Source organism: Armigeres subalbatus, chromosome 3 (assembly GCF_024139115.2).
Source record: "Armigeres subalbatus isolate Guangzhou_Male chromosome 3, GZ_Asu_2, whole genome shotgun sequence".
NCBI classification, from domain to species: Eukaryota; Metazoa; Arthropoda; class Insecta; order Diptera; family Culicidae; genus Armigeres; species Armigeres subalbatus.
This window is the reverse complement of record NC_085141.1, coordinates 301,319,535-301,339,697: the sequence shown is the minus strand read 5'-3', so window position 1 is coordinate 301,339,697 and position 20,163 is coordinate 301,319,535. Positions and strand designations below refer to the sequence as shown.

Below are 20,163 nucleotides of genomic sequence, written 5' to 3'. Positions count from 1 at the left end.
GTCCATGCGAAACAAAATCGATGGTACCAGCAATGATAGTTGTCAGATGAGGAATAAATTTTCATGGAAATAGTGACATTAGATGGATTTGATAATCCAAATATTTCATCCTTTAACCTTTTGTCTGTGCTCTGGGGTCAATATGACCCCAGGCCACTTTAAGTGGCTACCATTTTTTCAGTTTTCAACCGATTGTCCTAATTTTTGGTAGTTTGGTAAAACTCGCCGAGATCTGTTTCCCAGGTGCAAATTCGCTTGAACATTCTTGAAAATATGCGCTACAGTGTACTTTTTTCAAAAAACTTACGTTGTCTGTGCTCTGGGGTCAAATTGACCCCAAATTGAAATTGCTATAACTTTTTTAATGTTTGGCCAATTTTGGATTTTTGGGGCTGTTTCGAAAGATAAATTAATCATCTTTCAGGTCGTTACCAAAGATTGACTATAGGTGGGCGGGTACATCGCGGGGAGGGTTTTTCGTAAAAAAGGGTACCTGAACAGTGTTTTTTCATGCTTATTTTACTTATTTTGAAAATCCTACCCATTTTGAACTGCACCTTTTCAAAAAGGTTATGCAGAATGGCGTGTTATTTGATATGAGGCATTGATTAATTTAGAGCTTGGTCGCTAGGTGGCGGTATATTTGAATTCATTATTTTAGACTACTCAAGTAATTCCGATATATGGAATTTTCATCATTGTAAATATTCTTATCGCACAAATTTGAAATTTGTAAAGATGACGTCTTTAACAAAGCTCGTCTGGTGGGAATGGACTGTCATGTGACGGAATAAATAATTAGGAAATTTACAAATAGGCGGAGCTAGTGTACTTGCAATATTCTTGCATATATGAAATATTGCTTTAGCTTGAGATCCCTCATACCTACACCCAAGTTGTATTCGGCAATATTGTTCAGGATGTCTAGCACTACAAAGCGGTGCTCAATATAATGAGCACTTCTTCCAATTTTTAAATTTGTACGATAAGAATATTTACACTGAGGAGAATTCTATATATCGGAATATCTTGAGTAGTCTAAAATAATGAATTCAAATATACCACCACCTGGCGGCCGAGTTCTAAACTTATCAACGCCTCATGCCAAAGCACATGCCTTCCTGCATAACCTTTTTAAAAAAGGTGCAGTTCAAAATGGGTAGGATTTCCGGATATAAGTAAAATAATCATGAAAAATCACTGTTTTTGTACCCTTGTTCACTAAAACCCCTCCCCGCGATGTACCCGCCCACCAATAGTCAATCTTTGGTAACAACCTGAAAGATGATTAATTTATCTTTAGAAACAGCCTCAAAAATCCAAAATTGGCCGAACATTAAAAAAGTTATAGCAATTTCAATTTGGGGTCAATTTGACCCCAGAACACAGACAACGTAAGTTTTTTTGAGCACAGACAGAAGGTTAATAATGCCCTTATAACACATTTCCATGAGCTTGTTTTGTGAAATCATGAAGATTGAGATGTTGTAAGTCAGATTTCGAAACAGTAAAAAAAATGATGAACTGGAATACAACAAGATGAACGAAATACTCTCAGCATATGCTCCGCAAACTGTGTTTGCGGCTCGATCAGGAAGTGACCATTTTTCTGGGACGGGAGGTTACCCGAGTACTCCCAACAAAATCTCCGAACCATCACTATTTACAAAAAGCCTCAAAAGCAATATGGATTTTGTGATGTTGTAGAAAACAGAACCGGATTCCGATTAAAGACCGCTGAGAATAATTCTTTTGAAAATTCTCACGGAATTGGGGATCAGGCACATTGATAATACTGAATACTAAGCTGCGGGACAGCCAAGACTCAAACAAGAGGTGCAGGTAAAGAAAAAAAGGACATAAAAGTATATCTCCTTTAGGCCATCTTTGGGTAATTAGTGTGCATAGAGCACAAAATTTAATGCTCTCCAACTAACATCATCAGTTTGTTTAAAAATTGAGCTTACCGTATGTTGACATACAATTTTTCATTCAGTTATTATTTTACAGTGATTTCAAATGTTTGTAGAATGTATGTAAAATGGAATTCGAATTTTCGTCATGCAAGTTTTAGTTAGATACATATTACATTAATTAGCTCCCTTCGTGAGCCAAAATCCAGATTGAGAAACAATGTCGAACATATTCTTTCGCACAGACATCATCGATATTAGCGCTTTTTCGGTGAAACTAGCCAATCAACAAACAAATGTGTGGACTCTTGGTGCGAAACACTCAAAACCATAAGCTATTTGATTACCGTATCGAATACGTATTCCTTGAGATCTGAGTTCTGTAAAAAAAACGTAAAAGAAGATAAAACAATATTTGTCATTTGGTCAAGGCCACACTTGGCAAAGTTCACACAGCGTTATCGTCGCAAGCGGTCAACTGTAGCACGCGTGTGTTATGTAAATATGACGACGACTGTAGAGCAAAAAAAAATGTCAAGCGTTTAGCCACGGCGGCATTTTGAATTCCACCGGAAGGCTTCTCTGGATGAGCCTAATTTAAACGGTGCACCTGCCTTGTTTTAGCTCATGTTATTCTAGCCGAGCGTTTGTGATTGTGATGGTCGTGAAAGTACCAACACTCCAGTTGGCATTCTTTTGTCGTCTGTAATGTACGAAACTACAACAAATTGTAGCGTTTTGTAGTAGCTTTGCCTTTTTATTTGAAGTTAGTTAGAGCGATGTACGATGAAGATTTCATTTCAAGAAGATTGGTTATTTTCACTTTGTGTTATGCGTGCATGTTATACCGACGGATTGTAATTTCTATTTGCAAGTCATAACAATCTTGATACAAATCTAGGCAAGAATCCAATCTTCTCGATCCGAAATCTTCGGCTTGATATATACAAGGTAGCTTGAAATGGCTTTTAATGAGAACAGCAGGTTCTAAGATTGCTGGGCAGGGTGCTCTGTACAAGACAAGGCTCACCATAGGCAAGTGAAGGTGGAAAAGTGGTGGAAAATGAAGAACGATGACATTGTCATGCACAACATGGGCAGAGCATACACTGACACGAAATGTGTACTTCTACGATCTTGAGCGTGCGAACAGCGAATCGTGCTATGTGTCTTATGTGCTATAGCGCCTTGTTGCTACATGCGGACTTCTTCCTACATATGTTGTACAAGTAGTAGAAGGTAAATGTACTTCATAAAGGCAGAAAATAGCAGCTTTAATAATAACAACAACAGAGGTGAGTTGTGCTTTTTTTGCTGCCAAGATTGCTGTACATTGGCTAACAGCCGAGCCAGATGACGATTGGGTGGAGACAAGGGGGAACAACGTTGGGGTAATATTGATACTGATGATGATTATGAAGCCGATGAGGTTGGATTGCTCGCTGATGGAGTGGAGACTGAATGCGTGTAATCGAAACTGCTTGGTCGATATGGTACGATCTCAGCATTTGACAAAACCTCGGCAAGAAGAGCGTTGTTTTGTGAGTGATAGGCGTTCATGATGTATCATGATGGATTTAGTGGGAAGTGCGGATGGTAATAAGTGAATGAATTATAGATGATTAACTGTCGAAAAAATGAACTTATTGGTGGAACCATTCAGCTATATTATGTTCTGGAATAGAATTAATTCACTTTGGATTACACACATTTGATTTTCGGTTCCATGCTTTCATTTCTACTGCTTATTGCTGATGGAGACGCACGATCGATGGTGTGACAATAAATGGTCGTCATAATTTCACTAACGTCTGCATCAGAAATTTCGGACAAAGCTAGAGAATGCGCATGCAATGTATGTGTGCGACTACGATTGAAACAATCGAAGCATCGAACAAGACGGATTTATGTCTAAGTCTCATGTTATAATGATTTTTTTTTGCATAATTGTCTCATTTTTTTTAATCGAGGTCAGATTTTAAACTATTGATTAATTTTTGTAAATAGATTTAGTAGTTAATGAGAACTGAGACTTGCGAAAAATATTATACAATTATCATTTCTAACTTCGTTAACTTTTATTACAATATAATTGATTTGAGATTGAACAGCGATATGTGATGCGAAATGAGATGATTTGAAATGGCAAAAAATGGAACAAAGTTGAATGTTGGAAGTCAGGCTTAAAACACGAACATTCAAACATATACTAACTAAAATACATAATATCCTTCTATCGCATCGGCTATTTAATAAAGACTACGATAGAATAACTTTAAAACAAGAAATGGGTCTAAGGAACATTTTGAAATGGATTCTACTTTAGCAGTGACGTGGGGAACGGAAATAAACCAAATTGAAACTAGACAAACAAGTAGGAGATGAAAAAAAAAACGACTGAATCAGCTCCATTTTCTAACTATTGTGAAAACGATTCCTGCATAGTTTGTGACGTGACCTGACGAGACTAAGTTTATCTTTACCAGAGGTGTTCGATCCTCTCCGTTGGCGGCACCTTGGCTAAAGTCCACTGCATGTTCCACCTAATGACAGTTATTAGTTTCAAAGTGGTTTTTACGTACGTTCAGTGTTTGTTGGGATTTGCGCGAATTGTGCATTTCCAAGGCAAAGTTGTGGGGGCGAGAGGGAGAGAAAAGTGAAGAAAGGAAACACGGGAAAGAGATACCAGAGAAAAAATACAGCACTTTAGTTTGGCAGTTTGATCGCTGGGTTAACTTGCACTTTATTATGGTCATTTCTTAATTTTTGTGAGATGGAGAAGTGTGAATATGATGGTGCATTGATGATAAAATTGAAGATCCCTCAAGGGATTAGAACTATTTCATGCCGGATTCTCATGAGCAATGATAATATTGTCAATTCCAATTGATATATTAAAATTTGCTGGTAGAAACAACAAGTACAAAATATTAAAATCAAATAATTGTAGACCGTAAATTAATATTGAAGAGAAAAAATCGAAGCACAACAGATTGAGGAATTAAATTTGGCACGCAGAATAAATTATTTTTCTGCCACAAGAAATATCTAATTTGAATAACATATTGAATTATCCATGTAACATATTTCAATTTATTCCAATCCGAAATTTATATTTTATACGGTTTTATCTTCATATTTTATTTGATGTTGCCTCTACCATGATCCCTTATTGGGTATAGATCTGATAACGAGAATATCCAATTTTGCGTTGGCGGTAAATTGGCTACCGTGTTATTTTCGATACATTTTTTTGCAACCAGAAATGCCCACTGCTGAGGACGGCGAACAAAGTTTTTTGTTTCCGCATTCCATTTCGTTTAATCGTTAATCCATCATTTGTTGGTGTTCATATGTCTCCCATGAGACGCCGAACAAGCTGGGCAATACATATTATTTTTCCACATTTTGTCGGTGCCAATTTATGGTGTGATATGTTTTTGCGCCATGTGTTGGGAAATGATGGAAAAGTTCTGGTTGCAAAAAAATATACACATATATGAAGGGATTTCGTTATCTTTTTCTTTTCCGAAGTACATAGCAAACTTGAAATGATTTTTATTTTGTTTCCGGCTCAGCTCGCCTGAGCAGACGGGATGAGCTGGTAAAGTTTTTGCTGCCGTATGCGAAGATTGTTTTGTAGAGGAAATAACACTGGTGTGCGCGAGTATCAAACTAGGTTCAATTTAAATAACTCGATAAAAAATCGCTTTCAACCAAAGAAGTATTCTACTGAAAATCCTTCTGGAACATCATGTTGTTTCGGCGGAAATACAGCAGGGCGAAATCCTACAATTATTTTAAATGGAACTCCATGGGAAACATTGGGTAATTTTCAATGGATGACATTGGAAATTTTTGAAGAATTTCATTTAAATCATCTAAAAATGTCATTGAAAACCCTAAACGAATTTTGATGCTCAAATGATTTTATTGAAAAAGTTCCTGGCGATCTTTCGTCTATGCAGTCTCATGGTTCTAGAACATTTTTTTCAAAGATTCCAATGGAAATCCTGGAAGGATTCCAATGGAAATCCTGGAAGGATTCCAATGGAAATCCTGGAAGGATTCCAATGGAAATCCTGGAAGGATTCCAATGGAAATCCTGGAAGGATTCCAATGGAAATCCTGGAAGGATTCCAATGGAAATCCTGGAAGGATTCCAATGGAAATCCTGAAAGGATTCCAACGGAAATCCTGAAAGGATTCCAACGGAAATCCTGAAAGGATTCCAACGGAAATCCTGAAAGGATTCCAACGGGAATCCTGAAAGGATTCCAACGGGAATCCTGAAAGGATTCCAACGGGAATCCTGAAAGGATTCCAACGGGAATCCTGAAAGGATTCCAACGGAAATCGTGAAAGAATTCCAACGGAAATCCTGAAAGGATTCCAACGGAAATCCTGAAAGGATTCCAACGGAAATCCTGAAAGGATTCCAACGGAAATCCTGAAAGGATTCCAACGGAAATCCTGAAAGGATTCCAACGGAAATCCTGAAAGGATTCCAACGGAAATCCTGAAAGGATTCCAACGGAAATCCTGAAAGGATTCCAACGGAAATCCTGAAAGGATTCCAACGGAAATCCTGAAAGGATTCCAACGGAAATCCTGAAAGGATTCCAACGGAAATCCTGAAAGGATTCCAACGGAAATCCTGAAAGGATTCCAACGGAAATCCTGAAAGGATTCCAACGGAAATCCTGAAAGGATTCCAACGGAAATCCTGAAAGGATTCCAACGGAAATCCTGAAAGGATTCCAACGGAAATCCTGAAAGGATTCCAACGGAAATCCTGAAAGGATTCCAACGGAAATCCTGAAAGGATTCCAACGGAAATCCTGAAAGGATTCCAACGGAAATCCTGAAAGGATTCCAACGGAAATCCTGAAAGGATTCCAACGGAAATCCTGAAAGGATTCCAACGGAAATCCTGAAAGGATTCCAACGGAAATCCTGAAAGGATTCCAACGGAAATCCTGAAAGGATTCCAACGGAAATCCTGAAAGGATTTCAACGGAAATCCTGAAAGGATTCCAACGGAAATCCTGAAAGGATTCCAACGGAAATCCTGAAAGGATTCCAACGGAAATCCTGAAAGGATTCCAACGGAAATCCTGAAAGGATTCCAACGGAAATCCTGAAAGGATTCCAACGGAAATCCTGAAAGGATTCCAACGGAAATCCTGAAAGGATTCCAACGGAAATCCTGAAAGGATTCCAACGGAAATCCTGAAAGGACTCCAACGGAAATCCTGAAAGGATTCCAACGGAAATCCTGAAAGGATTCCAACGGAAATCCTGAAAGGATTCCAACGGAAATCCTGAAAGGATTCCAACGGAAATCCTGAAAGGATTCCAACGGAAATCCTGAAAGGATTCCAACGGAAATCCTGAAAGGATTCCAACGGAAATCCTGAAAGGATTCCAACGGAAATCCTGAAAGGAATCCAACGGAAATCCTGAAAGGAATCCAACGGAAATCCTGAAAGGATTCCAACGGAAATCCTGAAAGGATTCCAACGGAAATCCTGAAAGGATTCCAACGGAAATCCTGAAAGGATTCCAACGGAAATCCTGAAAGGATTCCAACGGAAATCCTGAAAGGATCTTAACGGAAATCCTGAAAGGATTCCAACGGAAATCCTGAAAGGATTCCAACGGAAATCCTGAAAGGATTCCAACGGAAATCCTGAAAGGATTCCAACGGAAATCCTGAAAGGATTCCAACGGAAATCCTGAAAGGATTCCAACGGAAATCCTGAAAGGATTCCAACGGAAATCCTGAAAGGATTCCAACGGAAATCCTGAAAGGATTCCAACGGAAATCCTGAAAGGATTCCAACGGAAATCCTGAAAAGATTCCAACGGAAATCCTGAAAGGATTCCAACGGAAATCCTGAAAGGATTCCAACGGAAATCCTGAAAGGATTCCAACGGAAATCCTGAAAGGATTTCAACGGAAATCCTGAAAAGATTCCAACGGAAATCCTAAAAGGATTCCGATGGAAATCCTAAAAGGATTCCGATGGAAATTCCAACGGAAATCCTGAAAGGATTCCAACGGAAATCCTGAAAGGATTCCAACGGAAATCCTGAAAGGATTCCAACGGAAATCCTGAAAGGATTCCAACGGAAATCCTGAAAGGATTCCAACGGAAATCCTGAAAGGATTCCAACGGAAATCCTGAAAGGATTCCAACGGAAATCCTGAAAGGATTCCAACGGAAATCCTGAAAGGATTCCAACGGAAATCCTGAAAGGATTCCAACGGAAATCCTGAAAGGATTCCAACGGAAATCCTGAAAGGATTTCAACGGAAATCCTGAAAGGATTTCAAAAGAAATCCTGAAAGGATTTCAACGGAAATCCTGAAAGGATTCCAACGGAAATCCTGAAAGGATTCCAACGGAAATCCTGAAAGGATTCCAACGGAAATCCTGAAAGGATTCCAACGGAAATCCTGAAAGGATTCCAACGGAAATCCTGAAAGGATTCCAACGGAAATCCTGAAAGGATTTCAACGGAAATCCTGAAAGGATTGCAACGGAAATCCTGAAAGGATTCCAATGGAAATCCTGAAAGGATTCCAACGGAAATCCTGAAAGGATTCCAACGGAAATCCTGAAAGGATTCCAACGGAAATCCTGAAAGGATTCCAACGGAAATCCTGAAAGGATTTCAACGGAAATCCTGAAAGGATTCCGATGGAAATCCTGAAAGGATTTCAACGGAAATCCTGAAAGGATTTCAACGGAAATCCTGAAAGGATTCCAACGGAAATCCTGAAAGGATTCCGATGGAAATCCTGAAAGGATTCCGATGCAAATCCTGAAAGGATTCCGACGGAAATCCTGAAAGGATTGCAACGGAAATCCTGAAAGGATTCCAACGGAAATCCCGAAAGGATTTCAAAAGAAATCCCGAAAGGATTCCAAAGGATATTCTGAAAAGATTCCAATGGAAATCCTGAGGATTTTAATTTAAGGCGTTCACAAGTTTTCATTGTAAATCCAATTAGGATTTTATTGCAATTCTTGTATTAAGGACAAGCCTTTCGGAATCCAAATTTAAATCTTTTCGCGGTTTCAAGGATAAACCACTCAATACGGAAGCAACACATAACTGTCATTATCCTATTGCAGCTTTGCTGTGCCGCAGTACGCGTGATCAGTTGTGCGTTTCTTCCGTATGCAGTGGTGTGCCCTTGAAAACGCGAGTGAATTTAGTTTTGGTTAGTTAGTCCGGGAGGCTTGCCCTTAAACATTCTCACAGAATTCCATTAGAAGTTTTTAGATGAAATCTATCACAGATTATTATTCTTTGGAAATCATTGGATGATTTCATTGGAAATCCTCGATTTTATTAGAAGTTTTTGTAAATTACGTCGAACATACGAGACGAGCCAGCCTCGGGCTGAAAGTCTCGATAATAAAGACAAAAAAAAGTCGAACATTTTCAGAAGATTCTGATCAAAATTCTTAAAGCAGTTCATAGCTAGAAAGCAGAACACGGCTTTTGTATCACTACTGTTTTTGGCTTGCAACATAGATGCTCGAAAAATTTCATTGTTTTTAATATGATTTCACGTGCTACTCATTCTCCTCAACCTCAACAATGTATCTTCTAATTTTTATACTCTGCACACCAGTGTGTACGATAATGGCGAATAAACGGCTGATGAAAAATTTATCATATATTATGGCATATGATGGAAATGAGCATGTGAGTTGGAAAACAAACCGAGGTATAACGTAAAAACGACAGGAATAAATGAATATTCACAGAGATATTTGCTTCTCGGGATGAGAATAAAAAAAAATCAGAAAGCACGACCACAGATACTTACGACGCTCTCCTTTTCGCGTTTGTTGAGCCGCAGCTTCCGGAGCATCTGGTTGCGCTGCTCCATCATCAAAGTCCGTTCGTAGGTGTACGCCGAGATATCGCTATCCATCTGAAACGGAAACGGAGCAAGGTGAAGAAGACAGTCAGTCGATGAGAATATGAATAAAAACTTTTCTTGGGTTTGCGCGCTCCGTCGGATTCTTTATTTTTCATCGCCCCTCTATCTTACGTAAGACGTACTTGAAGATTCATGCAAGAAGTTTTCCCCGGGACCCAGCCCAGCCAGCGGCGGAAAAGGAGAACGTTTCTGTAAAGATTTGTACGTGGGTAGGTCCGAAGTCGAGTGGGCGCGGTCCGGAATGATGTGGAATTAAATTAAGGGAAAGCGATTGTGGGAGCAGGTTACGTGGTCGAAGATTGATGAGAGTGCTGAGGGTAAAGACTTTACCGCAACACTGGCCACGAATCGGTGCGTGCTGAAGTGTGATAGGAAAAGAGAAGTCAACAACGACGCCGATGAGTACCAACCGCCAGGAAGACAAAGTTTCAATTTGAATAAATCGTTATCAGATTGGAGCGTGATATGGAAGAGAACTTTGGACTGGTTACAATAGGTCTAGGAATTGTTTTATGATGAATGGATGCTGCTTAGTTTGCATTTTGGATGCGTCGGCCAAAGTTAGATGATTCAAGCAGAAATACGGATAAATATCACTTTTTGCTTGCATCAGTGATTGGGTAACAATTTCGTCCCAACATGTGGATTGCAAGAGAAACATGACTGTGTGAAAATTCAAAGGATATTATGGTATTTGTGACAATATATCTACTTCACTCGAGGAGATTCGGAAAATCTCCAAAAAACTCTTAATATTTAAAACATTATACGCTGCTTTTCTTTAACTTGATCATTCAAAATTGCCCCTATGTTAGAGCACGTATCCATGTCTGATTTACTAGATAACATGACAGTTAGACCTGTGCGCCGGTCATTTAATCGGCGGCGGCGGCGTGGTGGTCACTTTTGCCCCGGCGGCGGCGGCGTCACGGCGGCGCGCCGTTGGCTTTTATCGGCGGCGGCGGCGGCGTGAACCGGCGTGAATGAAAAAATCATTGGCTAAAAAATCAATTTTAACGCGGATTTTTGAATTCACGTGGATTTGATTCACACGGTACGAATCGAAAAAAGGATCGTAGCAATCGACGAGGCAGGATGTGATTTTGTCATTTCTCTGCGCTGAAATTTTTACTTTTTTTTGCGTGGATTAGATTTTTTCGTTGCTTTATGGCAAGCTAGAAGTAAAATTTTTCGAGTGAAGCATATTTGAGTGTGCAGTTTTTCATCGTCCTACTTGCTCCGAAAATTTACAACACCTGGATTAGAAAGCTCAAGAAGGATTCAAGAATATAGCTTTGTCGGAACCCATTTCTTCAAAAGTTATTGGATTTTTATTCGCGGTGGATATCGGAATTTGAAAACTTCCTATTTCTTCAATCTTCCTTGAGGACGACGGTTTGGATTTCTGGAGAGCAACACGGAGTTTTATTAAGTATAATTGTTCTGTAATCATTATTCTTTCCAGATTCCTTAAAATTTTAGCGCCCATAGAGGTGCGATAAACATAAGTACATATATACCACAACTGTAGCAGGTCACTTTATTGCTACTTTTTATTTGTCTAATATGTACTTTAGAGCACACCAAACCAGTTGAAATTTGATCATTGGTTGAACGCCTTATTCAGAAAGTCAATGCTCTTATTGTGTTCAGTTTACATTAACAACAAAGTAAATATTATTCCAAAGTTACTTTGGTTGATTTGACTACGCAAAATTTTTATTAGATTTGTTGAAAGTTCCTTTTATACATGAACCAATTTTTTTTTAAAATAGTAGTGCATTGAAAAATACTGTTTTCCAAACAATTAACATCATCAACCATTCTTTACATTATGCTTGTTTCAAACAATTGACATCATTACATATTTTATTTTGCCTCTAAGCTCCACTTACCATCAAGCCAAGATTCAAAATATGTTACAAATGTTTCAAATATTTTATGTTGTGATACTTTCCAAAATGTGAAATTTTAGAATGGTATTAATTCATTTTTATTACTTTTATGTTGTTGTTTTAGTTGTTTGAGGAATTACATAGCTGGAAACGTTTTCATATACATTCCTTCACGAAATCTAGACACGAATAAGGCACTATTGTGGTGTGAAATGTCCAAAATAAATAATAATAATAATATTAATAATAATCATTTGCGAAATCAACAGTGTCGAATAAATACAGTTGCAGGAAACTAATGTTTTTCTTGCAATAAAATCTACATTACCTTTACTAACCCATCAACTAAAAGAAAAAATCATAAAAATACCCCCCTATATTTATAAGCAGAGTGTGATGGATTGATTTAGAAAATGATTGCTTTTTCTCGTCCATCAAAGTGTAAATTAAGCCCTAGAATAATTTTAAAATATATACTTTCCAGAAAATTGTTTTCAACCTCATTAATACATTATTGGCTAGGATGTAATAAATAATGCTTAGGATGTAATAAAAATAATATATTTCACAATGGAATTGTCAAAGCATCCTTTTAAAAGTTATTGTATTAAATTTTTAGGATAATAATTTGTAGATGGTATTAAGAATAGTGTCCTATCAAATTATTGATTTTTTGTATACACTAGGAATGTACATAGGAATGAATATGTGTTTTTAACGTAAGTATAAAGTGGACATAGAATTATATATCATTGCCATCTTCGTCGGTTTCAACACAATGTGCTATTTCAAAAATCGCAACATTATTCAAGATCTGGAGTCTGAAGAATCTTACCAGATCTGATTTTTTTGACAGCCGATGTCGGATCTGTTTTTTTTTATACCATCATTCTATGGCGTTTCTATTCAAAAAATTGGAGTCCTTTTAGCATAATTGAAAATGTTAATATCTTTCTTAGTTTTCATTACTATGAATAATCGAAAAGAATTATCATTACCTATTATCACTACTGATAAAAAAAAGCTTCTAAAACGATACCATTTTTAGCATAGTAGTATGGGACATCTTCAAAAAATGTGTATTCTGAGTGGACAGTTAATGGTATATTTATTTTTATTATTACTATTTTTGTTTATTTATTGAATAGTTTTTTACATTTTTATGTATGTATTAGGGCGTTACAAATATTTAATTCCAATTATATCCTACTGGTCTCCGACAGATCAAGGGATAATAAAAAATAAAACGATAAAAAAATTGATTAAAATGATAAAAAATAAAAAAAAAATTCCTCAGATTTGTTAAAAAATGTTTGAAAATCATCAATTTTTTTTGTTGCCCCCTCAAAATATAAATTATGGGCAAAAAAATCCGAGGAGGGGAGATAATTGCTTTTTAATAATAAAAAACTGAAATTTTAATGTTTGGCTTCAAATTCATACAGACTGGGAAAACAGATTTTTTTTATCAGATACCAAGTGCATTCTAAATTTTTCAATGAGGTTATAGAAGCTTCTTGGAAATTGTTACAAAGGATTAAGGACCTAAGAGATATCATTATTTGAATTCAAAATTTACTAATGATATACATTGTTAAATTCCTATAAACTGAGATAATCCCATAATGTCTGGCGCACATGCATTATTTGCATCTGAACAGTAGGGTAAATTTTTGAAGGCGTGAGATACACATGATTTGTAACCATCTTAAAGTCACTGATAAACGTCAATTTTTATTTACTTGTAGAGAACGTTATTCAGGAGAATGAATTTTTGTCAATGAGTAAAATAATATTGCACGACTCAATGAGAGCGCACTGTGGTATGTGTTGGCCTGAACCAATTTAGTTGCGGCAACGAAGGTAGCAGCTTTGACACTAACAGCTATCGGAAGATCCACGGAAACGAACCCTATAAGAACCTTGCCAGGTGCCAAATCGGCCACAGTTGGGTATTGCGGCCACAGTTCCAATGGAAGCAAAGGAGGAAAAGAAGATAATATATCATCTCTTGGATATTCTTGATACGTCCTGTTCACAAATGGAGCTGCTTTGGTAGTGGATTAACTCAACTGGTGAGCACGTTCCAATTCTTTCCTTTCTATCATTATATTATAAACTTAACAATTTTAAAATTCAAAATTGACCACTAAATACGTACAGGGCATCGTTTGCTTCTATTGCCGCGGATATTGTGGGAATCCCAGATATCCGGTTCACGCTTTAGTTAGCAACGGTGACTCTTCTCGACCTTCTATTCCCTGAGTAGTTAGTACGAATAAGGGCGTCCTTGTGAAGTTTTGCTGTACCTGTTATGAACTACTAGTACATCCCATTCCCCACACTTTCTGGAGAAACCTGTTTTTCCTCAGAAGTGAATCCTTTTTGTAGTACTCGTCTTCGTAACAAAAAGGGCACCATTACGGAGCATGAGATATGATCAAATTATTCGTAGTACTACTTGATCAACACCCCCAGTTGGGTGAGGGGTAGAGTATGACACACACACACACATTTGGTTCACACGGTACGAATCGCCCGTATAGAAGTCGACTTCAGTGGATTAAATTTGTAGTATTCTATGTTTGTCGATCATCAAAGAGCACATTCCATAGTAAATTACCAGCAAAACTAATAAGTGCCAGATCTCAAAATGTTATTTAAAGTAGAACTATTTTATTTTTCTCTGATGTTGATGAATTAAAATTTAAAAACGAATCCTGCTTCACTTTTCGTAACCCTTGAGCAGTATTGAGAATGAGACTTCGGTGTCAAAGGACTAATTTGTTAATATTTTTTCCAAAAGTTTTCCTAATTCAGGATTTTGATAAACTCCAGTCGATTTCCTTCTCAATACATCTAAATTTCAGAAAAATTCGAACTACTATTCTTTGAGTTACATATACAATTAGGCAATGTTTAAGCGGCTGCATATCTAGTATATTTAGAGAATTTGCAGTTCGTTCACCTGCTGTGACCCTTGGATCCTGGAAGGACATTCACGATGGAATCCAATTGTTACAACCACAATGGACAGTTTACTCCCCACCTTGCACTCTTGTATGCAGAAATCTCAATAGATGATCAACATACTAAAATGAGCTCTGGCTGAGTAAGACTGGGGCACGATAACCTACCAAATTGAATATTTTCCTCAAAAGTTGGTAAAATATGACAAAAAAGTTCTTGGTGGGATTTCCTGAAGGGATTTCCGGAGGAAACTACGATTTTTTTACGTTTCATTAGAAATTCCTTTGTAAAACCCTATGGAAACTGCGGAAACTCATATAGGCATTTCTTCAAAAACCATTAAGATTCTCGTTGGCAAATTCTTTCAGTAAAACCACAGGTAAAACCATACAATATTCTTTTAGGATTTCATTCAGAAAATTTATTAAGGAATAAAATAGTTTCCGAAAGAACTCCTAAAACATTTTTCGGAAAAATTGCTGGAAATCTCCATATTAATTTCCAAAGAAATTCCTAAGCAAACTATCAAAGACTTAGCATATTTCCGAAGGAATCTATAAATGAATTTCTGAAGGAATTTTTAGAGGAATTCTAAAATATTTTCCGTCGATATTTCAAAAGGAATTTGCGAATGATTTTTGGAAGGTATATATGGAAGAATTTCTAAGGGAATTACGAAAGAATTCCTAAAGGATTTTATGAAGCAAATCCTAAAGCAATTTCCTACGAAATTTTAAAAAGAACGAACTGTAACGAATTTCCTAAGGTTTTTTAAACAAAGGAATACGTGGAGGGAATTCTGACGTAATTCCTGAGGTAAATTTTATAGAATATCCGAAAGAATTTCCGTAGAACTTTCTGGAATTCGTTTTTGTAGAACTTTTTGAGGAAATTTCCTAGGGAATTCCTTAACGAATCTTCAAATGAATCTCTGGAGGAAATTGCGAATAAATTACTGTGGAAAATTCCAAAGGAATTCTTGAAGAAACTTTGGAATTACATCACAAATACCAGTAGGCATTTTCTCTGAAATTCTATTAGGAATTTCTTCGTAATTTCCTTTGAGAATTCATTCGGGAATTCTATCATAAAATCCTTCAAAAATATCTTTATGGATTCCTCTGGAAATTCCTTTAGGAGTTCTTTATGGAAGTATTTTACCTTCAAAAACTCTTTTAGAAGTTCCTTCAGGAATTATTTTCGAAAATGCATTAAGGTTCTCTTTTGGGAATGCCTTTAAAAATTTATTTGGAAATTCCTACACTAAACCCAACACAAATTTCTTCAAAATAGCCTCCAAAAATTTATTTGGGCACTTCTCCAGAATTTCATTTCTTAAATAATCGAAAAAATACCGCCCGAAATTTCATCGGATATTCTTCCAGGGACTTCTTTAAAAGATTATTCGAAAAACCTCCGAGATTTCCTTCGGAGATTTCTCCAGATTTTTTTTTTCGAAAGATCTTCCAGAAAATCCTTTGAGATTTATTGAAAATGAAGTAGTTTGCGATGTAGTTACTTATTGAATTTTCGAAAAAAAAAATCCAAAAATAAACAACAAGCACTACTGAAAGACTTTCGGAAAGATGAAGGCATTTTCAAAAAAATTCCTGCAGGAAGTTCCAGAAGAATTCCCGGAGAATGTTTCAAAAGAATTGCTGGAAGAAGTTCTTTAAAAATTCCTTAGGCAAATTTTGAATGAATTCCTTGTGGATATCTAGAAGAATTCTTTCCAGCGATTCAGGAAAAAAATTGCCGAAACAATTTCAAAAGGAAAAATTTCCGAAGAAATTCTCAAAAAAAATCCAAATACATCCTCAACGAATGATTTTTTTAAGGAATTCCTTAAGAAATTTCCGCAGGAATTGCTAAAGAAACTTCCAAAGGAATTCTTCAAGGAGTCTCCGAAGGAGAATGTAAGGATTCGTGGAACAAAATCCGAAAGCATTCCTTAAGCAATTTCGGAAAAAAAATCGTAAAGGATTTCTGAAGAAATCCGTTATGAAAATTCTTAAGGAATTTTCGGAGAAATTTTGTAAGGAATCTCCGAAGGAATACCCAAATTCCTAATTCCTTAATGATTTTCTAAGGTTTTAAAAAAAAACTTTCGGAGGAATATCTGGAGGAATTATCAAATAAATTTCTTGATTTATTTGAAAAACAAATTTCTGGAGTATTTTTCGATGGAATTCTTAAATGAATGTTTAAACGATACTTCTTTGAATATTCTCAGAAAATCCAGGAATTTTACAATAAGGCTTTTACAATACAGTATTAAATAATTTACAGACAATACAATAAAATTAAATTTTCGTAATGTTTGAAAATACCTGACGTTTTAACTAAATAATTTGACTAAATACTATACAGCGAGGCGACAACGCCCCAGTTCTGGGTTACAATGGCTGTGAATAATAAAATAAGAGGCGTTTATAACAAAAAAATCGATAAAGCATTCACAGTTGGGATTTAATTATTTTGCCAAATCAGTTTGTCTTATAAGCCAACTGTCCTAGTAGCACAAATCTAAAAACAAAGAAAACTGACCAAATAAATTGATTTAAATAAATAAAAAAAAATGTCAAAATAACTAATGTGCAAATTACAATAAATTTCTAAATTGCAATAATTTATCTGCACCAATGCCAGATGCTTTAACCCTTAAGCACAGACAAACAGACGTAACAGTTAGAACAATTTGTTTTAAAATCCATCGCCCAGCTATTTTACCACCACCTAACGTGCATGTTGTACGAAACAAAGTTTAGTACGACAATGTCAACAGAAGGCGCTAGTGTGAGATGTCAAATTCAAAGGTATACGATGCGCGCGCCCCTGAACGTGAAACTCGCAAGCAGTTGAATTTAAAACGACCGTTGAGCTCATGGTCGATGGGAATTTCCTTAGTGTTACGTCTGTTTGTCTGTGCCTTAAGGCAGTGACAACTATATTGCCACCAACAATTCATCTGTTTTTCTATTTATTAACAAGAGCTCTACTTATTATTTCCCATGTAGTGGCTTTATTTGCTTCCTAGTAACACCCCAGATGAATTTGAGCCATACAAAAAAAATGAAATGTCAGTTTTGTACGAACAGATCGTAAGTTTCTGAAAACAAGGATTTTCAGTGATAATTCGTTAAAAAAACGACAAAGGTATATTTTTTCCTGTTGGTATTAATTATTTTGAATCTTCTGTGTTAGATTATTACGTGATTCGCGTGGAAAAAGCTTTGCCTTTCTGTATATTTGGTTTATGGATTTTTGACGAAATTGTGTTTTTTTCCCAAGGGAACCCCTTGGGAACAAAAGCGCAAATTTTTTTTTCACTTGTGATGCGTTTTCCGATTAAGACTCTTCACCAAAAAATGTAACGTGCCTTGACTTGAATGGTTTTACGTAGAACCTAATTTTAAAAATTCTTTTATTTATTTTTGTTGTTGCCTGTTTTCCCGCTTGCCGGGCAGTGGCAACTATATTGCCAGCAATGTTGTCCCGCTTGCCGGGCAGTGGCAACTATATTTCCACCAATTTTTCAATGTTTCTGAACTGTTTAATGTATAACAAACATACATTCGAGTTTAATATCATGTCAACATTGTGTCCTATTGCTGTTTTTGTTAATTTATTGTTTAGATTCGTCTGACTTATAAAGGGTTAAGAATGGGGACGATTTGGGCATGTATCCAGGCCCCACAAAAGCTTATGAACCACAACAAACCCATTTTGCGAGTCACCTACAAATTTAGGTACCCGACTGAATCAGGCCTTGGCTTAACGCATTCCAAAGATCAGTTTAACAAGTTTTGTATTATTATACTAGATAAAGCCTCATTCAAACTGTCAAACTAATCAAACATCCTATTAATTAACCAAGACGATGTATGTCACTACACCGACTTAGAGACACCATCGCTTGAGGTAGATTTGAAATTGAATTTTGACGAGATCCACATCAACAACATTTATGTACTGTCATAAGACTAGTTTAGTATTATTCCAATTAACTCCACCACGCTGTATTTCTTCACAGATACGTATTTCGACTTCAATTATCAGGCCGTTTTCAGTGGCTCGGCTCGACTTAAGTTAAATGATTTTTTTTTATTGCGATTAGTCATCGGCGTGGCAAAATTATGATCGGCGGCGCGCCGACCCAAAATCGTCGGCGGCGGCGGCGCGTGTAAAACGGGGGTCTGATGTTTTGGTTGTGTTTTCGTAGTATGGATGCAGTCTCTTTTCATCTGCTTTTCGTTTATGGAAATGTCAGTGTGGATCGCACCTATCTCTTTTCTTCCCGTGATTACGCTTATGGCTGTCAGTGCGGAATTTTCAATGCTGGCTACGAAACAAACTGTGGTGGAGGTATACAAGTGTCAGTCCCGTGGTGTAAAACCACCGGCGGCGGCGGCGTGGCGTGGCGGCGCACAGGTCTAATGACAGTAAATTTGTTGCAATATTGTTTTTTGTTTTCAGAGGCTAGACAAGAGAGTGGTACTCTGCTCTGAAATAACGATCACATTTTTGAGTGTCTTGTTTACATAATTGTGTAAGAGATATTTTAATTTAAGTAAGACAATGTTTTCATACTAGAAACCGATCACTGTAGTTCCTCAATCATAGGAAATACAATTACTTGATTTGGTTGGTCGCCATCGTATGTTGGTTCCTTTTGTTTGTGAATACATATTACGAAAGCTGCTACGCCCGGTAGTGTTAAATCCACTTTATTTTAGTGCCTAATAAATTGAACAATAAGTTGCCACTTACAAGGAGCACATAACCTTTAAACATAGTGTCTGGTTTTCGAAATCCATTTCTACACAATGGGAAGCCTCATAAAACTGTCACGTCCAGCTGCGAAATATATGGTCAACTACTACTTCCCCAATCAGGCGCACTCTATGTGGCCCACAAGTTAACTCTGAAATTGGATACAGCCGAATCGCCATTTTTCAACATCTAGTTGCTGTTGGCAGAATTGTGCACTCAACACTCTCGTTGACCTCAATGGTCGACTTTCCATTCATGCTACTGGGCTTACAACGTGGGCACAAATATAAAAGCTAACAAACTCGTACACCGAAGCGTAAAATTTATTATTTTAATTCTCAGAGTAGAGCCAGTACCTGGCTACCCACATCGGATGGACATTTTGCTTCCAAATTGTGAGAAAGCGGAAAAAAAAGAATGATTGCGCGAAAATTTGGAAACCTTTGCGGCGAAGTTGATCCCCACTCGGCAGGCGACAACTAAATTGAACCTGAGCGAAATCCTAATTAGATGCCGGGAGCTGCAGAACAGAAGAAAAATGATTAATCCTACAATGAAAAGGTCGCGCTCAACTCACACTTTCGATTAAAATTGACCTTTATAAAACGATGCTAGTATTTTGCCTCAAATATAAAAAGAGGTTTGA

The 20,163-nt window shown here is 36.9% G+C and overlaps 1 protein-coding gene across 11 annotated transcripts in view; it reads right to left on the bottom strand.

The window, feature by feature from the left end:
* Positions 1-20,163, bottom strand: part of LOC134224978 (solute carrier family 12 member 7) — an 848,828-nt gene that overhangs the window by 27,932 nt on the left and 800,733 nt on the right. For 8 of the 11 annotated variants that reach the window (XM_062704686.1, XM_062704688.1, XM_062704687.1 and 5 more), the window contains 3 exons: positions 9,763-9,870; positions 4,397-4,456; positions 2,261-2,293 (listed from right to left, as the gene is read on the bottom strand). In XM_062704686.1, coding sequence (XP_062560670.1) covers positions 2,261-2,293; positions 4,397-4,456; positions 9,763-9,870 — 201 coding nt within the window. The remainder of the gene's footprint in view (positions 1-2,260; positions 2,294-4,396; positions 4,457-9,762; positions 9,871-20,163) is intronic. The other 3 variants (XM_062704684.1, XM_062704685.1, XM_062704692.1) reach the window with 3 other exon arrangements.